Source organism: Theobroma cacao, chromosome 5 (assembly GCF_000208745.1).
Source record: "Theobroma cacao cultivar B97-61/B2 chromosome 5, Criollo_cocoa_genome_V2, whole genome shotgun sequence".
Lineage (NCBI taxonomy): Eukaryota > Viridiplantae > Streptophyta > Magnoliopsida > Malvales > Malvaceae > Theobroma > Theobroma cacao.
This window is the reverse complement of record NC_030854.1, coordinates 4,033,305-4,051,005: the sequence shown is the minus strand read 5'-3', so window position 1 is coordinate 4,051,005 and position 17,701 is coordinate 4,033,305. Positions and strand designations below refer to the sequence as shown.

General features: G+C 33.9%; 3 protein-coding genes across 3 annotated transcripts; all 3 read left to right on the top strand.

Annotated features, from left to right (window-relative positions):
- LOC18598097 (purine-uracil permease NCS1) lies at positions 454-2,602 on the top strand. Its single transcript, XM_007027467.2, has one exon. The coding sequence runs from the start codon at positions 645-647 to the stop codon at positions 2,358-2,360; it is 1,716 nt and encodes a 571-aa protein (XP_007027529.2). The 5' UTR covers positions 454-644; the 3' UTR covers positions 2,361-2,602.
- Positions 4,846-6,444, top strand: LOC18598096 (dynamin-related protein 3B). Its single transcript, XM_018121233.1, has 4 exons — positions 4,846-5,132; positions 5,710-5,992; positions 6,084-6,112; positions 6,217-6,444. Exons 2-4 carry the CDS (start codon positions 5,878-5,880, stop codon positions 6,313-6,315), a joined length of 243 nt encoding a protein of 80 aa, XP_017976722.1. The 5' UTR covers positions 4,846-5,132; positions 5,710-5,877; the 3' UTR covers positions 6,316-6,444.
- Positions 12,095-14,254, top strand: LOC18598095 (protein DMR6-LIKE OXYGENASE 1). Its single transcript, XM_018120792.1, has 5 exons — positions 12,095-12,286; positions 12,411-12,700; positions 12,802-13,049; positions 13,210-13,558; positions 13,705-14,254. The coding sequence occupies exons 2-5, from the start codon at positions 12,425-12,427 to the stop codon at positions 13,948-13,950; spliced, it is 1,119 nt and encodes a 372-aa protein (XP_017976281.1). The 5' UTR covers positions 12,095-12,286; positions 12,411-12,424; the 3' UTR covers positions 13,951-14,254.

Here is a 17,701-nt window from a genome sequence, read left to right as displayed (position 1 = left end):
TGGTTTCAGCTCAACTCGGCTAGCCCAGCCTACATCTTCCTTATTAAATGGGCCTACACAAAGCTGCATTTGAGGCTGGCTAATGGCCTTGGCCCAAGTTTCTGCAGTCTTGAGTCTTGACCCAATCCATATAGAATGATACAAAAGCTGCATCAACATGAATATTCTTGTCTCCTATAATATTCATTTATTTAATGTTGCTGGCCATGCCTGAGCCTGAGTCCCGACTTCAACACATGTGCGTGGCAAAAGGTCCTGCAGTTTCACTAAACTCCAATATGGTTTGTTGACTGGGCCATTTTTTTTGTTTACATTAATCAGCGTAATCTGTCAAAATAAGTTATAGAGCAGACTGAAATTTCAACCATGTTATTTTCTCAGCAAAAGAGGGAAAATTATTGGCACGAGGGTTGCATTATTGAAGAAATAATTATATTAACAATAATTAAAGAGATTCTTTTATCTGTGGCTCATGATCCGAAACACAAAAGTCATACAAACTTACCTCATAGGACAAGGAATCTCATTTCTGGAAGCACAAATGAGACCGATAATTCCACCCACTCATCTTTATCTCTAAAAGAACAGATACCCCACAGATTCTAAGCCTCAAACTCATTTGAATCTGTTCCGAGTGTTGAGTCATGGTTTTCAAATGCATCAGCTTCCATCTCCATCCCCATCCCCACCTTTCTCTTTACTCTGCAATATCCCAAAATCCAAAATTCTCAAGTCTTGCCCTCACTCCTTTATTCTCGACTGGCACAACGACCAAAATAAAGGCCACCCGCAATCAAATTTATCATTCATTTCCCAAAAGATGCGCCATTTTAACTCCCATGGCATCGTCAGGTCAATCCAGTGTTGGAACAAAGTTTGATGAACTCGAACCTGATCCAACTCTCACCAATGATGACCTCAAGCCAACAACTCCTAGTCAAAGGAACTTCCACTGGTGGGAAATGGCCTGTCTTTGGATTGGTCTTGTTGTTGGTGTCCCATCATATTACCTGGCCGGTAGTCTTGTTGATATTGGGATGGCTTGGTGGCAGGGAATCGCCACTGTTGTTGCTGCCAACTTAATCCTGTTAGCGCCATTAGTTCTCACAGGTCATCCTGGCGCCAAATATGGTATCTCTTTCCCTGTCTTGGCAAGATCAGCTTTTGGTATTCGTGGTGCTCATGTTCCTACTTTGCTTAGGGCATTGGTTGGTTGTGGCTGGTACGGGATAGAGAGCTGGATTGGAGGTGAGGGGATTTTCCTTCTGCTGCCAAAATCCATTAAAGAATCTTCCCTTTCTCAATTATTACCTTGGCTTGGCACTTCTGCTCTTGAATTTGCTTGTTTTATTGTCTTTTGGGTGGCCCAGTTGTCCATCGTTTGGAAAGGAATGGATGGAATTAAAGAGCTAGAAAAGTACTCAGCCCCAATTCTGATCATACTCACCTCTATCCTTCTCATTTGGGCTTATGTCAAGGCTGGTGGTTTAGGCCACATGCTATCCTTATCCTCTAGGCTATCTTCCTCAGAGTTTTGGTCTCTCTTTTTCCCTTCACTGACGGCAAATATAAGCTTCTGGGCTCCTCTTGCACTTAACATTCCTGATTTTACTCGATATGCCAAGAGCCAGAAAGATCAAATTATTGGTCAGGCAGGCCTTCCAATCTTCATGGGGGCATTTACATTTGTTGGCTTAGCTGTAACATCTTCTACTGAAGTAATTTTTGGCCATGTGATCTCTAGTCCAATTCAGCTTCTTGGACAAATTGGAGGATTCGCAACAAAGATCCTAGCCATTCTCGGAATAAGCCTAGCCACCCTCACAACCAACATTGCAGCCAATGTTGTTGCCCCAGCAAATGCACTGGTCAATCTCAGCCCTTCCAAGTTCACATTCAGAAGAGGAGCTTTGCTGACTGCATTGCTTGGCATTGCTTTTCAGCCTTGGAGACTACTAAAATCCAGTGAGAGCTTCGTATATACATGGCTAGTTGGCTATTCTGCATTGTTGGGCCCAATTGGTGGCATAGTTCTAGCAGATTATTATCTCATTCACAGAATGAATTTAAGCATCAGGGACCTGTATTCATTAAGTCCCTACGGTGCTTATTACTATACTGGAGGCTTCAATTTGGCAGCATTGGCAGCTTTGGCAATTGGGATTTTGCCAGTAATCCCAGGCTTCTTGCAAAAGGTGGGGATTCTACCAACGGTTTCAGATGCTTTTGTTGTCATTTACAACAATGCTTGGTTTTTCAGCTTCTTCTCTGCAGGTCTACTATATTGGATTTTGTCAAGTATGAGAGGGAAACATACTAAACCTTTACCCTATGATCCGCTTTTGCCACCTGCAGCGTAAATGTTCTCAAATACACACACACATATTGTCTTTAGTTCCCCTCTTTATTCCTTTGTATGTTTTCACTTTGCAAACAGTACTAAATCTGCACGTTGGTTGTGAATTGTGAAGAGTACTCAAGAGCTTAAAAAACTCTCTACAGGCTGGAAATAGGGCGTTATGCAGTTGTAAACAATACTCAAGCTGTCACTTTTGTATCTATTTCATTGAATAGAATTTGCAGAATTGTCATTCCTATGTCATTATTTGGTTGCATTTTCGTTCCTAATTAAAAGAAAAAAAGAAAGAAAAATTAAAGGAAAGAAAGCAGAACTACTGGAATGGGCTTGGGCTCATCTTCTAGTTAGCTTGTAAAATAAGTTGATCTTCTCGCCTAAAGAAACTTCTATAGGCCAATTGCATTTGGATTTATCTTCTTAAGTTTGGATCAAGTTTTTCCAGCCCAAACCCAATGAAGAGTAATTCTCCTTGCTGTGTCCTCTGTGTGTTTTATCTTAGAAAACATACTACATTGTTAATTAGTCAATGATCCCATGGCCTTGAGAAAATTACTAGGAACAATAACGTTACCTTATACTCCCTTATGTTGTATTCTTCGGATTCCATTTTGTTCAAAAGTTTTAATGCCTTTCACTTTTAAATATTTTTTAATGTATAATTTCATCGATCACGTGTCAAATTTTTTTAGTAGGAGTGCAAAGCAAGTAGCAAAAAAAGGAAAAAGGGTTGAGAAAGTTATTTCTTCAATTTATGATGTTGTATTGAATTTCTTCTCAAGTTAGGAAACCAAACTAAAGCCAAAATTTATGATGAAAAAAAAATTTTGAAAAAGGAAGTGGACAAAACGCATATCACGAGATTAATTCAACCATTAATAATAAAAATAATATATATATATATATATTGATTAAGCATGAAGATATTATATAAAAAAAAAGGGTTGACTTTGTTGAGAAATATTTTTCTATTCCTTTTTAGTTTCAACTGAATTAAAGAAGCTCCGTGGAAACTATTTAAGGCCCAGGGACATGTACGTAGCTAGCTAGACATGAATTAAAAATACGCATTTCCAGCAAGTGATCATCAATTTCTCGCCAAAAAAAAGAAAAAGTCGTCATCCATACACACATATTTGTTTTAGACATAAAAGAGGTTTTTTTTTTTTTTTCAATTAAATAGATTTTCATTTAATTAATTATGTATTAAAAATTTGATAAAGAGTCAAGTTCATGCTAAAATTAAATCAACCGAAAGCAACTTTTTCAGCATCCCAGTAAAAGATTATTTGAACACCTTATAAAACAAAATAAAATAAAATAAAATCATTTAACACAAGAATCACCACCTAAAACTCACCCTAAACATAAAACTAGCAGCACCAATATAAATATAGATATAAAAGAGTTGATTTGTAGGTGGAAGCACTAATCGATGTTGGGTTTTTTTATATCAAATAATTGTTTTGAATTCAAGAGTACTTGTTTTTAGCAAACTGATTAATCTACTATATTTCTTCTCAAATAATAATAATAATACTCATAAAAATAAAACAAGGCATCATATTATATGATTATTACAATTTTAACGACTAATTTATACAAAGTTTTTGTAAGTACCCAAGGTGGTACTGTACCATTTGTACATTGTTATAGATGAAAGAGTTATCAAAAGAATCCCAAAAACCGAATTGGTTTGCTTTACAATAAAATTAAATATAATTAATGTTGACAGCTTGGAAGAAGCATTCCTATCCATTATATTTTGGGCTGAATCAAGGAAATTCACCTAACTCTACATGAAAAATCTGTATATAGACTATATGATAGGGAAAGAATATACATGGATGTAGCCAGGTACCAACCACTTCCAATGCACGTTTGGGGCTATGCCAAGATGCACATAGTATCCATCATCAAAACTTTATGTAATACTTGACATCTACAAACAATTTCTTGCTAGTTAGTTTTGTGTCAATCTCATTAATGAAACTAGACCACGAGAGAGAGAGAGAGAAGATAAGAGACAGAGTGGGGGAGAGAGAAGTATAACCTTGATTTTGAACTTTGAATGCTCTTTTTATGCGATGACAGTTGAGATTTAAGGATAGACCTCATACTATCTAAATTTTGGGATTGCTTTCCTCTATATCCAATGACCCGTTACTTTCACAACAAAAAAACATGTTTTTTCTGACGGAAAAAATTCTATTGACAAATTTCGTTGGAAATTTTCAACGGATTTCCAACAAATATCATTCCAAATTTGTTATAGTTTTTCCGATGGATTTCCAACGTAAATTTTCCGTTAGAAAATTTGTTAGTGTAAAAAAAAAATTCTCCCACCAAATTTTCCAACAGAAAATTTTCTGTTGGAAATCCGTTGGAAATTTAAAAAACCAAAAAAAATTTGAAAGTCCGATGAAGTTTCTAACGGAAATTTCCATTGGTAATAGTATTTTTGAATTTTTTTTAAAAATATTTTAAACTTTTTATAAATAGGACATCTTTGCTCAGCTTGGGAGCCAGTCCACGATAGAGTTGCCGCAGGTGGTGGTGGTTGGAAGCTAGAGTAGTGGCAAGTCCAGCGTGATTGAATCACCCGTTGGCCGCTACTTCTTGCCTCGAGGTTTCGATATCTGCACGCGCCGCCCTCTAGTTCTTTATCTCCTCCAGACCAAGCGTAAACCTGATGGCTCTGAGGAGTATGGCAAGTTTCTTCACTTGCCTGGAAAAGCACTTCTATGATTTCTATGAGATTCGTAGGGAGATTCAGGTTCTTTATTGCTTGCTTTTTATGATTGAGAAGTTCAAATGTTAGGCATTTTGATTATTCAATTTGAAAAGGTTTTTATTATGGGGTTTTTATGAAGTTAGGCATTTTTGAATTTTCTTTTGCTGACTGGTTGCTTAAGGACTATTAAAATTGTGAGATAAATTTTAAAGCAAGAAATAGATTAATTGGATGATACGTGAAAGAATTAAGATGCACAATAAGTTGTGATTAGGGAAATTGACAGCTTGCCAAAAGGAATAATTAGGCTTTAGGTGACAATGACGCTAAAATTCACTACATTGAAGTTTTTAGGGTTTAGGTAGATAGTTACTTAACTAGTAAAGAGAATCACTTAATTTAGATGTTCTTGGCTAAGGATTTCAGATATATTTCTTTTCTCTCCCCCAAGCTATTTGACAAACTCTAGCCTTTTATTGCTGTTTGCAAGTGTTTTTTTTTTAAAGTATTGCTTGCAAGTTATAATAGTTTTTATGAGATAAAGAAAGCATGTTTGTAATTTGTGGAGTTAAAAGAAATGAAAATGTCCTTGCATTAAGTAAATCTCAATTGACTGCAGGTTGAGATAGATAGGGAGGCTGGAGGAAACAAAGGTGTGTCAGATAAGTAGATTCGACTTAAGATTTTCTCACCAAATGTTCTTGATATCACTCTTTTGGATCTTCCTGGAATCACAAAGGTTCTTGTCGGTGACCAGCCCTTTGACATTGAAGCTCGAATTAGAACAATGATCATGTCTTACATTAAACAACCAAGTTGTCTGATTCTAGCTGTAACTCCAGCAAATTCAGACTTAGCAAATTCTGATGCACTGCAAATTGCAGGAAATGCTGATCCTGATGGTAATTTTGACTATCAAAATGCCAATTTCTGTATTGAGTTGTTGTTTGATATTTATTTAATTGAATCATTTTGCTAATTTTATGCTAGCAGGTTATAGAACCATTGGCATAATCACAAAGGTGCAAATTTTAACTTAAAATTCTCTTTTCCAGATTATGATACGACTTATATGTAAGCTGTTCTAAATTTCTGATTAGTTTTGGCTTATTTGTATGTGAACCAGTTGGATATAATGGATCGAGGTATTGATGCTCGTAACCTGTTGCTTGGAAAAGTGATTCCCCTTCGACTTGGTTACATAGGTGTTGTGAATCGCAGTTAGGAGGTAACCATGTAACCTTACAGGAATAGCAATATTAATTCATCAGTTTGTATTTTGTTACTCTTTTTAAATAAATTATTTCTGAATGTGTTGTTGTTGGATAAGGGCTGATCATGCATCAAATGCAAATAAAATGTAGCGAAATAAATTTAAACTAATTAAATTACGCCTCACTTTCCTAGGATCTCTTTTATGCTAAATTGAGTACAGAATTAAATTAAAAATAGAAGTATATGATTAGATCACTTTACCTAAATAACAAAAGTTGATGAATCCTTTGTTAAACCACCAAATCAGCCTTCAAAAACTCAACCACCTCAACCCGGTTGTCGCAAACCAAAGCTGTCCAAGGAATCCTTGTGCAGCCTCTAATGGTAATCCACACTAATGAATGAGAAAATCCTTCTTTAAGGATTGGGAATGCTATGCCTTGACAATGTGCTAGCAAAGATGAGTTTCATAAACTCATAATCCACACAAAATTGTGAGGCTGAATACACAAAAAAAAAAAAATGAAGTGAATGAAAAACTATTTTTTTTCACACAATGAACGACAAGACAAAAGAATTTCTACTGTACCGTTCACTCTTTTTTTTTTCAACCGTTTCCACTCTATTTGTTTGGAGGTTATAGCAAGGTATTTATACATTGGATTAATTTTAAACCCTAATTACAAAACTATTTTGTAATTGTCAATTAATCCAACAATTGAATAAACAATTTAATTAAGTCTTTTAAAAGCCCAATTAACTTAATTGTTTAATTTAATCAATTAGGTCCAATAACTTAATTAAATAATATAATTAATTAAGCTCAACAATTTAATTAAATAATTTTAGTCAACTAGGCCCAATGACTTAATTAAACAAATTTAATCAATTAGGCTCAATAACTTAATTGTTTAATTTAATTAATTAGGCCCAATGACTAAATTAAATAATTTAATTAATTAGGCCTAATGATTTAATTAAACAATTTAGTTAATTAGGCACAACTTAATTAAACAATTTTAATCAAGTGCTTGAGAAGCTCATAACTTCTAATTTGATTAAGTCCAACTTAATCACCTCTCCCATTTATTTTCAACATTTATTTTAGGTGTGTAACCCATTAGGCTTCTAACGTATTGACAATGAACTCAACATATAATTCTTAAGTTAAACTTAGAATTAGATAAATTTAAACTACTTTTAATCTATCATTAATCAAGTTAACTACCTAGAGTTCATAGATCAAGATTGGGATCTAGCAATCCATCATGGCCACCCAAATGTTAGAAGAGTTAAGATGATTTGACTCAACATTTCAGTGATTAGCCTTTCAGTGTAATTCATTCCCTCATCATATATCTTGGAGATGATAAGAGCATGGTGCAGTGTCTACTCTTATTGATCTCCATATTCGTTCTTAAAATTTGATCATCAACTTTATAAAGACTTATGAAACTCCTTTCATAATCTTTAAGTCGCCTCAGCCAAGGACTTCAATAAGCTGATATCAACCAAGAACAGTTAGGATATATCCCCTGCATCACTTGGGGTGATGATTCCTATCTTGATCACTCATTTGCCTTCACATGCTTCAAGCTATACCCAAAAGCATCCTGTTTAGGCACCCGTAGGGATGAAATCAAAACATAGCACTCCACACATAAGACAACCTGGTATCTTAAGTCTATGGAGTATTTACACAATTGACACATGAGAAGTATTGCATAGACACTTGAGTAAAATACCAAATGCACTTCTCATGGCGGGTCATGTTCAGTGAACTTGCTCTCCTAGGCAAGCACCTACATTATAGTTCCAAGTATCTCTATACTTCAACCTATGAGATCGGTTGCTTACTTTTCAAGTAAGAAATATAGAATGTACCAATCTCTAAGTATCATTGATGTCCACTCTCAATGATACATTGACTAGAAACATTTTGAGATTACACTTTGATGTATAAGGATCTCATAACTGCAACCCATTACAATTCCCTTGCAAGGCATATTAATCTCATGGACTTCATCCAATTAAATTTATAACTTGTTATAATTGATGTCTTATTGATGAAGGAAAACCTTTAATCATTCAACATGAATGATGTTGTTGCATAATTAGAATCAAGCCTTAACCAATCCCAATTGGCTGTAGGGCTCATCCCAACAGTTGTTGATGTGGATGATTTATCATTTTTAGAGTTGTTTTTCTTAACTATTATGCTGTAGTCATTACTTTGAGATGCTCTAATGGCATTTTGGTCTTTTGTCATATTGTTTAATTGAATTAGAACATATATTAACTTTTTTCATGTCATTTTGCATGGTGAGATCTTCCCGTCCATGTACATGTCCTGTCATTTTTTTATTGTGTGTTGTATGCTATTGTCACTTCATTGTCAGTTTGGGTGTTGTATCCAAACTTTAACCAATTTCGAACGGAATTCTTTCCAATTGAATTTTCCGTCAAAAATGGTTTTCCAACTGAATTTTCGTTGGAAACTCATTTCCAACGGAATTATTTCCATCAGAATTTTTTGTCAGAAAATTTTTTTTCAACGGAATTTCCAACAGAATTTCGTTGGAAATTTCTAACGGAATACGAAAGAGATACTCGACCAAAATCAGATTTTTCCAACAGACTTTTTCGTTGAAAATTTCTAACGGATTTTCAACAGAAAAGTATTACCGACAGGGCTTTTACCAACAGAATTTTCAACAAATTTTTTTATTAAAAATCTGTTGGAAAAATGCTTTTTTTTTGTAGTGTTTGTGAGTCATGTGGTTCCATGCATTTGCTCTTCTTTGCACCTTTCAAAATGAAAGTCTCTGGATTTAGGCACAAACGCCTATCTTGACCCTTGACTGCGTATATAGGAATAATTAGTTGTGATATTTACATCTCTCGATTCAGATCCATTCTATTCTTAGATTCTCCTTGAAAGTGAAAACTAATGGATTTCGATAATAATTGAAGATCAGAAGAACAAAACTATTCTCTTGTTTTCCCTTTATTTAAAGGACAAATACACACAAAAATGAGAATAATCTCCTAAAACAAGGGCATACGTATGGAGCAGTAAGATGGGAAGTACCCAAAAGCTTAGAATAATTGGGTTAGCAACTTACAATATTGATGACATAATTTATTTGGGTATACATCATACAATATTGAAGAGGGTGACGTGGACACCCAAGCCATGCAACGAATGGAGTATAAAAGGACAAAATGAAGATAACAATATAAACACGAGAGTCACACCACTGTTAAACTTTTGAACCAGCTTGGCACCACCCCAACCTTACACAGAGCCCCACCTTTGATGCCCCATAGGGCAGAATGGTAGCTTTTGGTTGGATACATTGACTTTAAGACAACCCCGATTCGCTCTCATGCTTTACAGGGAACAACACTTAAGGGGCATTTGGGGGCCTGTTTCTGCGACCCCGATCGAAGAGAGAAAGATGCAAAGAATTTTGTTAGGACCCATTTGAACAATCAAACCAAACTTTAATCATCAAAGTATATCCTATTTGCAATATTCACACCATTTGAAAAACCTTCAACTCAAAAATTTGGATTTTAGTCTTGGATTAAATGTTACATCTAAACACCTTTATAATTTCCTAACAAAATAAGCTCTTCAATATCTACCTACAGGGTCTACCAATTTAATATTGGTCCGTTTTGTCAAACCCTAGATAAATTATATAATGAGCTAACATGCACGTTTGCAACATACATAATCGTACACAACAGCATTAACCTTATGCATGTACCCTTATATATATATACGCTCCATTATTTTATATGTTTTTGGTCAACAGCTGTAGCAAGTATGGATAAACCTAAATTGTTACCATTTTAGCTTGTTTGAATCGAAGAAGTTTCCCTTTTTATTAATATATATTTTTATTTATTTTATGTGTAATTTTCTTTTTAAAATTGTTCAAAATCCATCTACTTCTTTACAGAATTTGACACATCAGTGACTTGGTGCGTGTATACATGGCTAAATCTACTAAAATATGGCATCTTGCAGTCTATATCTACATAATCAATAAACAAGTAGCGAATGCCTATACAATTAATATTAATACCTCTATGTGTAGAATATGCTCCTAGGTATGCGAGAGAAAGATCAATTTGATACCAATTATAGCAAACTTGCTGTTCTTGGGATCTCTAGCTTTCTAGTCACATGGCATCTTTTATATAATGAACCATTCCAGATCATCAACACTTGAACATCAGTTTCACTAGAGAATCCATAAGCCTGCAGTCTAGGGCAGTTGTGACATCTTTTTAATTTGTTAATTTAATTAATACTTCATATAAAATCTCTCATATTATCCAAATTAAGGTGTCTTTCGAAGAAACTTAATTGTGAGCTGAACTCATCATGTCCACGACATACACAGCCTATCATCCGTCAACGAATTAAAAAGAATTCACAAATTAAAAAATAAATAAATTCACACCCGAAAGATTTTGTCAAGAGTATAATGACAAAGGGATGAGCATTCAATCAAATGTTATCATCGTTATCTTACCACCAAACTTGTAAACCATAAACCTAGCGGTTTAGAGAGTTGATTAATTGTTTTTCATAGTCTTTTTGTTGTTTTGACAAAATCTACGTGTAAATGGGAAGTTTATTGGTTGGTCGGTTGAACCTACGTATAGTCACGAGCATGAACTCTATTTGAAGTTTATGAGGTGTAATTTATTATGATATATGCTAAACCTATAAAATAATTTAGTTTAAACCAATACCAAACAAGTTTTTTTTATTGAATGTCAATACAAAATGATATATAATTTTGATTTGAAAATTATTAAAATCAGTGCTACCAAAAAGAATAGCAACTTGTGAACCTATGTACGCGCTCGACAACCATTTGTTTTTGTAAGCTTATATATCGTCGTGTATTGTTTTGGATTTTTTTGGAAAAATGGTTCATCAATTGTTGTCTTGTGTTTTGCTTGTTTTTGGGACTTTTTTTGAAAAGTACTTGTTCTTCAGACTTGTATGCAAAAACTACGGCCAGCAGAGTACGTCGGCAACTGTGTTGTGTCGATCAAGATATTATGATGTTGTTTTCTTAGGGACCATTAAAAGGAAAAAGAAGAGGAAAAATTGTGGAAAAAAAATGCAAATTAGATATATGTAGAATTCAAAAGAAGTGTGTTTGACGCAGAAAAGACCAGTTCTGGCTTCCAAACTTTTGGCATTAGACTCATTCCACTATGTATATAGCCCAGAAAATCAAGGTGTTAATTAAGAACTAATTACCAGAGACATATATTGATTTTTTATGGTTGACAGTCAAACTGGTGTAAAAGTCATTAAAATTGTGGGTATTGAGTAGAACATGTGTTTTTGACAAGATTAAAGGTAGTAGTAATGATTATTCACTGAAGAAAGTAAAAGAAAGAATATACAATGGAGAAAACCCAAAGTGGTCGATCAAATTCGGTGCGTAAATGAAAAGAATTAAATAAAGTTAAGAAATCATAGTGACCAAGATAGGAAAGCGACCCTACTGACGATGAGCTGCATGCAAGAAGTCAGAGCCATGAGACAGGATGAGAGGGCGAGAGAGAGAGGCAGCTTCATATATCACCAAAGGTAGGGCCTAGCTAATAGGAAATTAAGAAGAGAAAGTTAATGCAATTGTATTTAATGGTGAGGAAACGAAAGATGGAGTTCTCCTAGTCCCTACCTTCCTTATGATTTGACTGATTTTTTGTCAACGGTTTTTGTTTACATAATGGAACCAGTCAGTTCCTGGGATTCATAAAGCCGAAACCAGTTTCCCCAAAACTTGCTCCTGTTTAAGTCCCTTGATTCTCTCCTCCTATAAATAGATTAGACACCAAAGCCCTTCTTCATATCCCTGACCACTTGCTTAATTTCATTCTCCTGCTTGCAAATCTACTGTCCTCTCCTTTCTTTTCAGGTTTTTCACCAAAACGGTTAGGTGGGTTGTCAGCTCTTCTTATTGAAGACTATCTCTCTTCATTTCTTTCATAAAACATGCAGACATTAACATAAAAAACTTTATAGATAGTAATTGGTTTTTTTCTCGTAAATGTTTTCAACAGGAAGTTGTGTATTCATGTCTCCCCCTGCACTGGCAATGACAAACGATGATGCAAGGGAAACCGAATTCCAGAAAGGAGTGAAGCATCTTTTTGAAAATGGAGTTAGCAAACTTCCTAAAAAGTATGTACTGCCTGTATCTGATCGACCCAATGTAGATAAAGAGCAGCCAAATACGGCTAAGTCTAGTCTTAAACTGCCCATAATCGATTTTGCTGAATTGGAAGGCCCAAACCGCTCCCTAGTCCTCAACTCCCTCTCCTCTGCTTGTGAAGAATATGGATTTTTTCAGGTACCTAGCTAGGCCTCAAGATAAAATGAATTGTAAAGAAACAAAAAAAGAACTCAGAATTGTAATATAAACAGTTTCTTCTTTTCCATGCTTTAATGCAGGTGATAAACCATGGCATCCCCATTGAAGTTATAAGAAGCATGATCGATGTGAGCACCAGGTTCTTTGGGCTCCCATACGAGGAAAGAGCAAAATACATGACCTCCGACATGGCCTCACCTGTTCGATATGGAACGAGCTTAAACCAGAGCAAAGATGCTGTGTTCTGTTGGAGAGACTTCTTAAAGCTTGTCTGCCATCCATTGTCGGATGTTCTCCCTCATTGGCCTTCCTCTCCCATGGACTTCAGGTAAAGGAAAATAACCTCAGCTTTGTTTAACAATAAGGCCTGTTTCTAGCCACATTATTTGCCTACACTATTTCTTTATACTATTAAAATATAAGGCATTTTAAGGACTTGTTAATAAATATGACAATAAACTAATTGTCCCATTTTTATATTTTAACAGGGAATTGGCCGCTACCTACGCAAAAGAAACCAAGTACTTGTTTCTAAGGATCACGGAGGCCATCCTAGAGAGCCTTGGCCTGTGGGGTGCCACAAAGGAAAAGACGCCAGAAGATGATGAAATTGTAAAGCAATTCCAGGATGGAAGCCAGCTAATGGTGGTTAACTGTTTCCCTCCCTGCCCTGAGCCTGACCTTACCTTAGGAATGCCGCCACACTCGGATTACGGATTCCTGACCCTTCTTCTCCAGGATGAAGTTGAAGGTCTACAAATTCAATACAAAGGAAAATGGATCACTGTTGAACCAAGGGCCAATTCATTTGTCGTAAACGTTGGTGATCACCTCGAGGTGAGTTGATTTTTAAGTTTAGGGTTGACAAATTGTGGAATTTTAATGCCATGTATCGTCCTCTAACTGATACCGCGTACAAAATTAACCAAGAGCCGAAACCGATTGCTGATCTCGACTTTTGCTTTTTTTTATTATTATATTAGATATTTAGCAACGGGAGATACAAAAGTGTGCTGCACAGAGTTTTTGTGAATCCAGCAAAGCCTCGCCTGTCGGTGGCTTCATTGCATAGTCTGCCTTTCAATTGCATGGTTGGACCGTCGCCTAAACTGATTGACGAAGCAAACCCAAGGCGCTATAAGGATACAGATTTTGCCACTTTTCTTGAATACATCTCATCTTGCGAGCCCAAGAAGAAGAATTTCTTGGAGTCCAGGAAATTGACTTGAACATTGGGAAGGTGGAACCCATATACATATAGAAATGTTTTGTGTTGACTTTTGTATGACATCTATTATAGATGTAGACAGTATTTGTTGGAGTACTTGTAATTGTTTTTTATATTCCTTCTTTTTTCCCCTAGGTCAACTATAAAAAAAAAAAAAAACCCAAAAATCTTAGCTTAGCCCTTCTCCTTCGTTATAAAGCTACGTTCCAGAGACAAAGACAAATAGGCAGTTGTGAAAAACGTAGTATTAATCATGATAAACTGTATTCGGGAAGCATAGATAATGAAAGCTTTAATTTGCTCAATTCTTCTGTTTTCTTTTTCTTTTTTTATTTCCCCCTTTTCTTAGGATAAAATGAAAGCTTGATTCACCATAGATAGATAGATAGATATTAAAGTAAAGCATCAATATAAGCAAAGCAACCCTTTGGAGACATAAGCCAAGTAAGTAGCCTAATCGTAAGCACTCTTTCCCTTAAACGAGGATTGAATTCAAATCCACTTTAGTTAACTTAAAGGAGGGAGTGGAGGATATTGTCGGTGAACAATTTATTTGGATACATTAATTATTATCAATGAAAATGATTCACTCCCCATATGTTGCCTTGTTTGTATATATTTCTTGTTAATCATATATTTTTTGGACATAATATTTAAAAAGTTTTTAAATTATTTCAAAAATGTAAAAAAGTTGTTATTTTTTATTATATTTAATTAAATTTTTATATTTTTATTTTAAATCAAATAAGTATTTATTATTAATTATTAATTAATTTTTATTAATCAAAATATCACTTGTTATTTTATATCATGATGTTAACTTGACATATCATAATAATACATGATGATGTGGTATGATGACATAATTTTATATTTTTCACTCATCACGTCAGTACCACATGAATATAAAAATGACAAATAATATTTTGACTAATGACAATTAGTCAATTGTCAATCATAAATGTCTTTTTGACTCAAAATAAAAGTATAGAAATTTGTTTAAACGTAATAAAAGAATAAAAGTTAACTTGAATTTTTTTAAATAGTTCAAAATTTTTTTTAAATAATATGTTTTTTTCTTATAATTTCCTTTAATTCAAATTAAATGTGTCAAATGCAAACCTTATACTTAATTTTGTTGATTAATTTTATACACATTAAAGAGTCCAAGAGGGGGATCCAAACCTCATATCTTATTCTAGGATTGCAACCACTAAACCAAGTAAAACTTTTCTTTCTTTAAAATTAATAAAAAATATTGTTAATTTCGTTGATTACTTTTTTTATATGCATATTAAAAAAGTTCACCTTATATATATATATATTAAAAAAAAGATAACAACGACTAAACTAAGCTTCATTATTAAATTTTGTGGATTACATGCATGTCTTTTCTCTAAACACTCTACATCTCACGAAATCAAAGCCAAAACATTTTATATGTTAGTTGGCATTGGAGGAGAGAAAGTATAAACCCCATCTACCACATTTGGGTCGAAATCATCTGATGTACAAGAAATTAGGAGAAGACTAGACTAAGTAACTTCACTGTGCATATAGTCTAAAACTAAGACCGGGACCACTTTAATAAAGATGTTATCTCTGCACGTGGTGGAACTTGTCGTACAAGAAATCTATAATGCCATTGGATTATGCAAAGTAAATACAATTGTTAATTCAATTAGCACGCATGAAAGTATAATTTATAGAGTATTTTAAATGGTTTCCAAATCTTTCCGCCGTAATAAATTGCATACCTTTTTATGTGAAGTAAGTTCCAAATACAGGCCCCCTTTAAACCATTGAAATGGTTATCATATCATATTAAATATTAAATAAATCTTTTGTTTTGCCACACAACACACATGAAAAATTATGTGCCAAAGACTCAAGATTGACAGCGTCAGCGTAAAATTATAGAAAAATATTGAGAGGAATGGATTCAAGCCGCCGGCTGGTCCAATTATGCATGGGAAGGGTGAAACTGGTGACGGCTTGTAAAGACGGAGTTAATAATTTTTGTTGGAAATCAAAATTGAAGAAAAATAAAAATTTAAAATTAATATGTTCAATTTAATTAATAAATTTATAATAAATAATAATTTTATATAATATATAAATAAAAAAATTTAGAATAGTTTTTTAAGAAAATTATTTTCGATAATATTTCTTGAATTCAAATTCATCAATTATTGACTTTATACTAAAAAAAGTAGTAATATCTTTCTCAATATAAATAACTAAATTATTTATAAAAAACTCATCATTCATTTAATTTCAGAATATTATTTTTACAATTTTTATTATTGAAAAGGTTATTTCTATAGTTACTATATAATTTTTACAATAATAGTGAGTAGTTTCTGTCTTGCTTTATTTAAACTTACAAGCTTATAAATTTTTTTTGAAGAATGAAGTGCGTTTCAGCAGTGAGTTATAATAAAATTATAGTAAAAATAAAACGACAATAGAGAAGAGAAACAGAAAAAGAAAGAAATGTGAAAAAATTTAAAAATTAAGGTAAAATTGAGTAAGAGTTGTTAAATTATTTTATTATTTTTTAGCTATATTAATTATTAAATAAAACTTTATTTTATAAAAATCATTAAAAAATATAATAAATAAATAATTTAAAAAAATTTGAAGTTACGATCCAGAAGTACATTACTCTCCGTCTCTGATAAAAAAATATAATAAATAAAAAATTTTAAAATTTAAGGAGGCCGTCACGACCCTCGGTCCCTATGGGCTCGGGGGTACATGGTTTGTTACTGTAGACCCACGTGTTTTCTTGTCTTTGGACCACGTGAAAGAGAAATGACTTAGCTTTTGGGTTTACCGACATGCTAGTTATGGCGGCCATTGACTTGGACATTTCCAGCTAGAGATTCAGTCTCAAGTCTTTTACCATGGCCTTTTCCACACCTATTTATTAATACGTGCTTTCCACGTTGATATTTATTTTTAAATAATAATTTCATATAAGTACAAGTGTTTTTCAAATATGAATAGTTAAAATTTTATAATAATAATACATGAATCCAGTGAATATTGATAATAAAAATCATTCCGTGCAATTAGAATTTTTATTTAATCAAATTAAGCTTGCAAATTGCTGGAAAATGAATGTAAGAAGTTGCATAAAGATTTTTTTTTTTATGCATAAGTTGAATCCAATTTAAAATGGGAAAAGATGGAATATCGATCTTTGCCATAACATTACAATCAATACACATGTGACAATAAAAAAAAAAAATTGATTAAATAGAATGTATCTTGTAATGCCAGTCATATACAGCAGCCGAAGAACAAGAGGGATTATGGCTGTTGTAAAATGTCAAAGTACCTCCTGTTCCTTATTGTGTCTACCTAGGCTGGACCATCTGCAAGTGAGTTGGCCTCCCTTAATTAGGGTGTGTTGGAATTTTAGATTGGAACATCTCCTTTTTGCTGCTTCAAGCTGGTTGGAGAAGAGGCACAACCTCCATGGTACACTCTGTTGGTTTTCAACCCAAGCAATGGCATTCTTTGAATCACTTTTCTACAGTGAGCGCATGGGAGTTTGCACATTCGGAGGAGAGGAAGAAAACGAGACCCTCTTTTTATGGCAAAGAATTTTTGCATAGTTTAATTCTTCAATCCCAATGTTAATGGCAAGAACTCCTAGAATGCGACCAGTATGATCGTGTAAGGCTCCTCCAACCGTAGCTGGAACCTGGTTTTCCAAGAGCCGAACCATCCAAGTTGAGCTT

Bases quoted from the DNA above. Each gene is read 5' to 3' on its own strand.
- LOC18598097 (XM_007027467.2), top strand. From the start codon at position 645: ATGGTTTTCAAATGCATCAGCTTCCATCTCCATCCCCATCCCCACCTT.
- LOC18598096 (XM_018121233.1), top strand. From the start codon at position 5,878: ATGATCATGTCTTACATTAAACAACCAAGTTGTCTGATTCTAGCTGTA. The intron at 5,993-6,083 runs GTAATTTTGACT...TTATGCTAGCAG, and splicing joins AGGAAATGCTGATCCTGATG to GTTATAGAACCATTGGCATA. The intron at 6,113-6,216 runs GTGCAAATTTTA...TATGTGAACCAG, and splicing joins CCATTGGCATAATCACAAAG to TTGGATATAATGGATCGAGG.
- LOC18598095 (XM_018120792.1), top strand. From the start codon at position 12,425: ATGTCTCCCCCTGCACTGGCAATGACAAACGATGATGCAAGGGAAACC. The intron at 12,701-12,801 runs GTACCTAGCTAG...GCTTTAATGCAG, and splicing joins AAGAATATGGATTTTTTCAG to GTGATAAACCATGGCATCCC. The intron at 13,559-13,704 runs GTGAGTTGATTT...TTATTATATTAG, and splicing joins ACGTTGGTGATCACCTCGAG to ATATTTAGCAACGGGAGATA.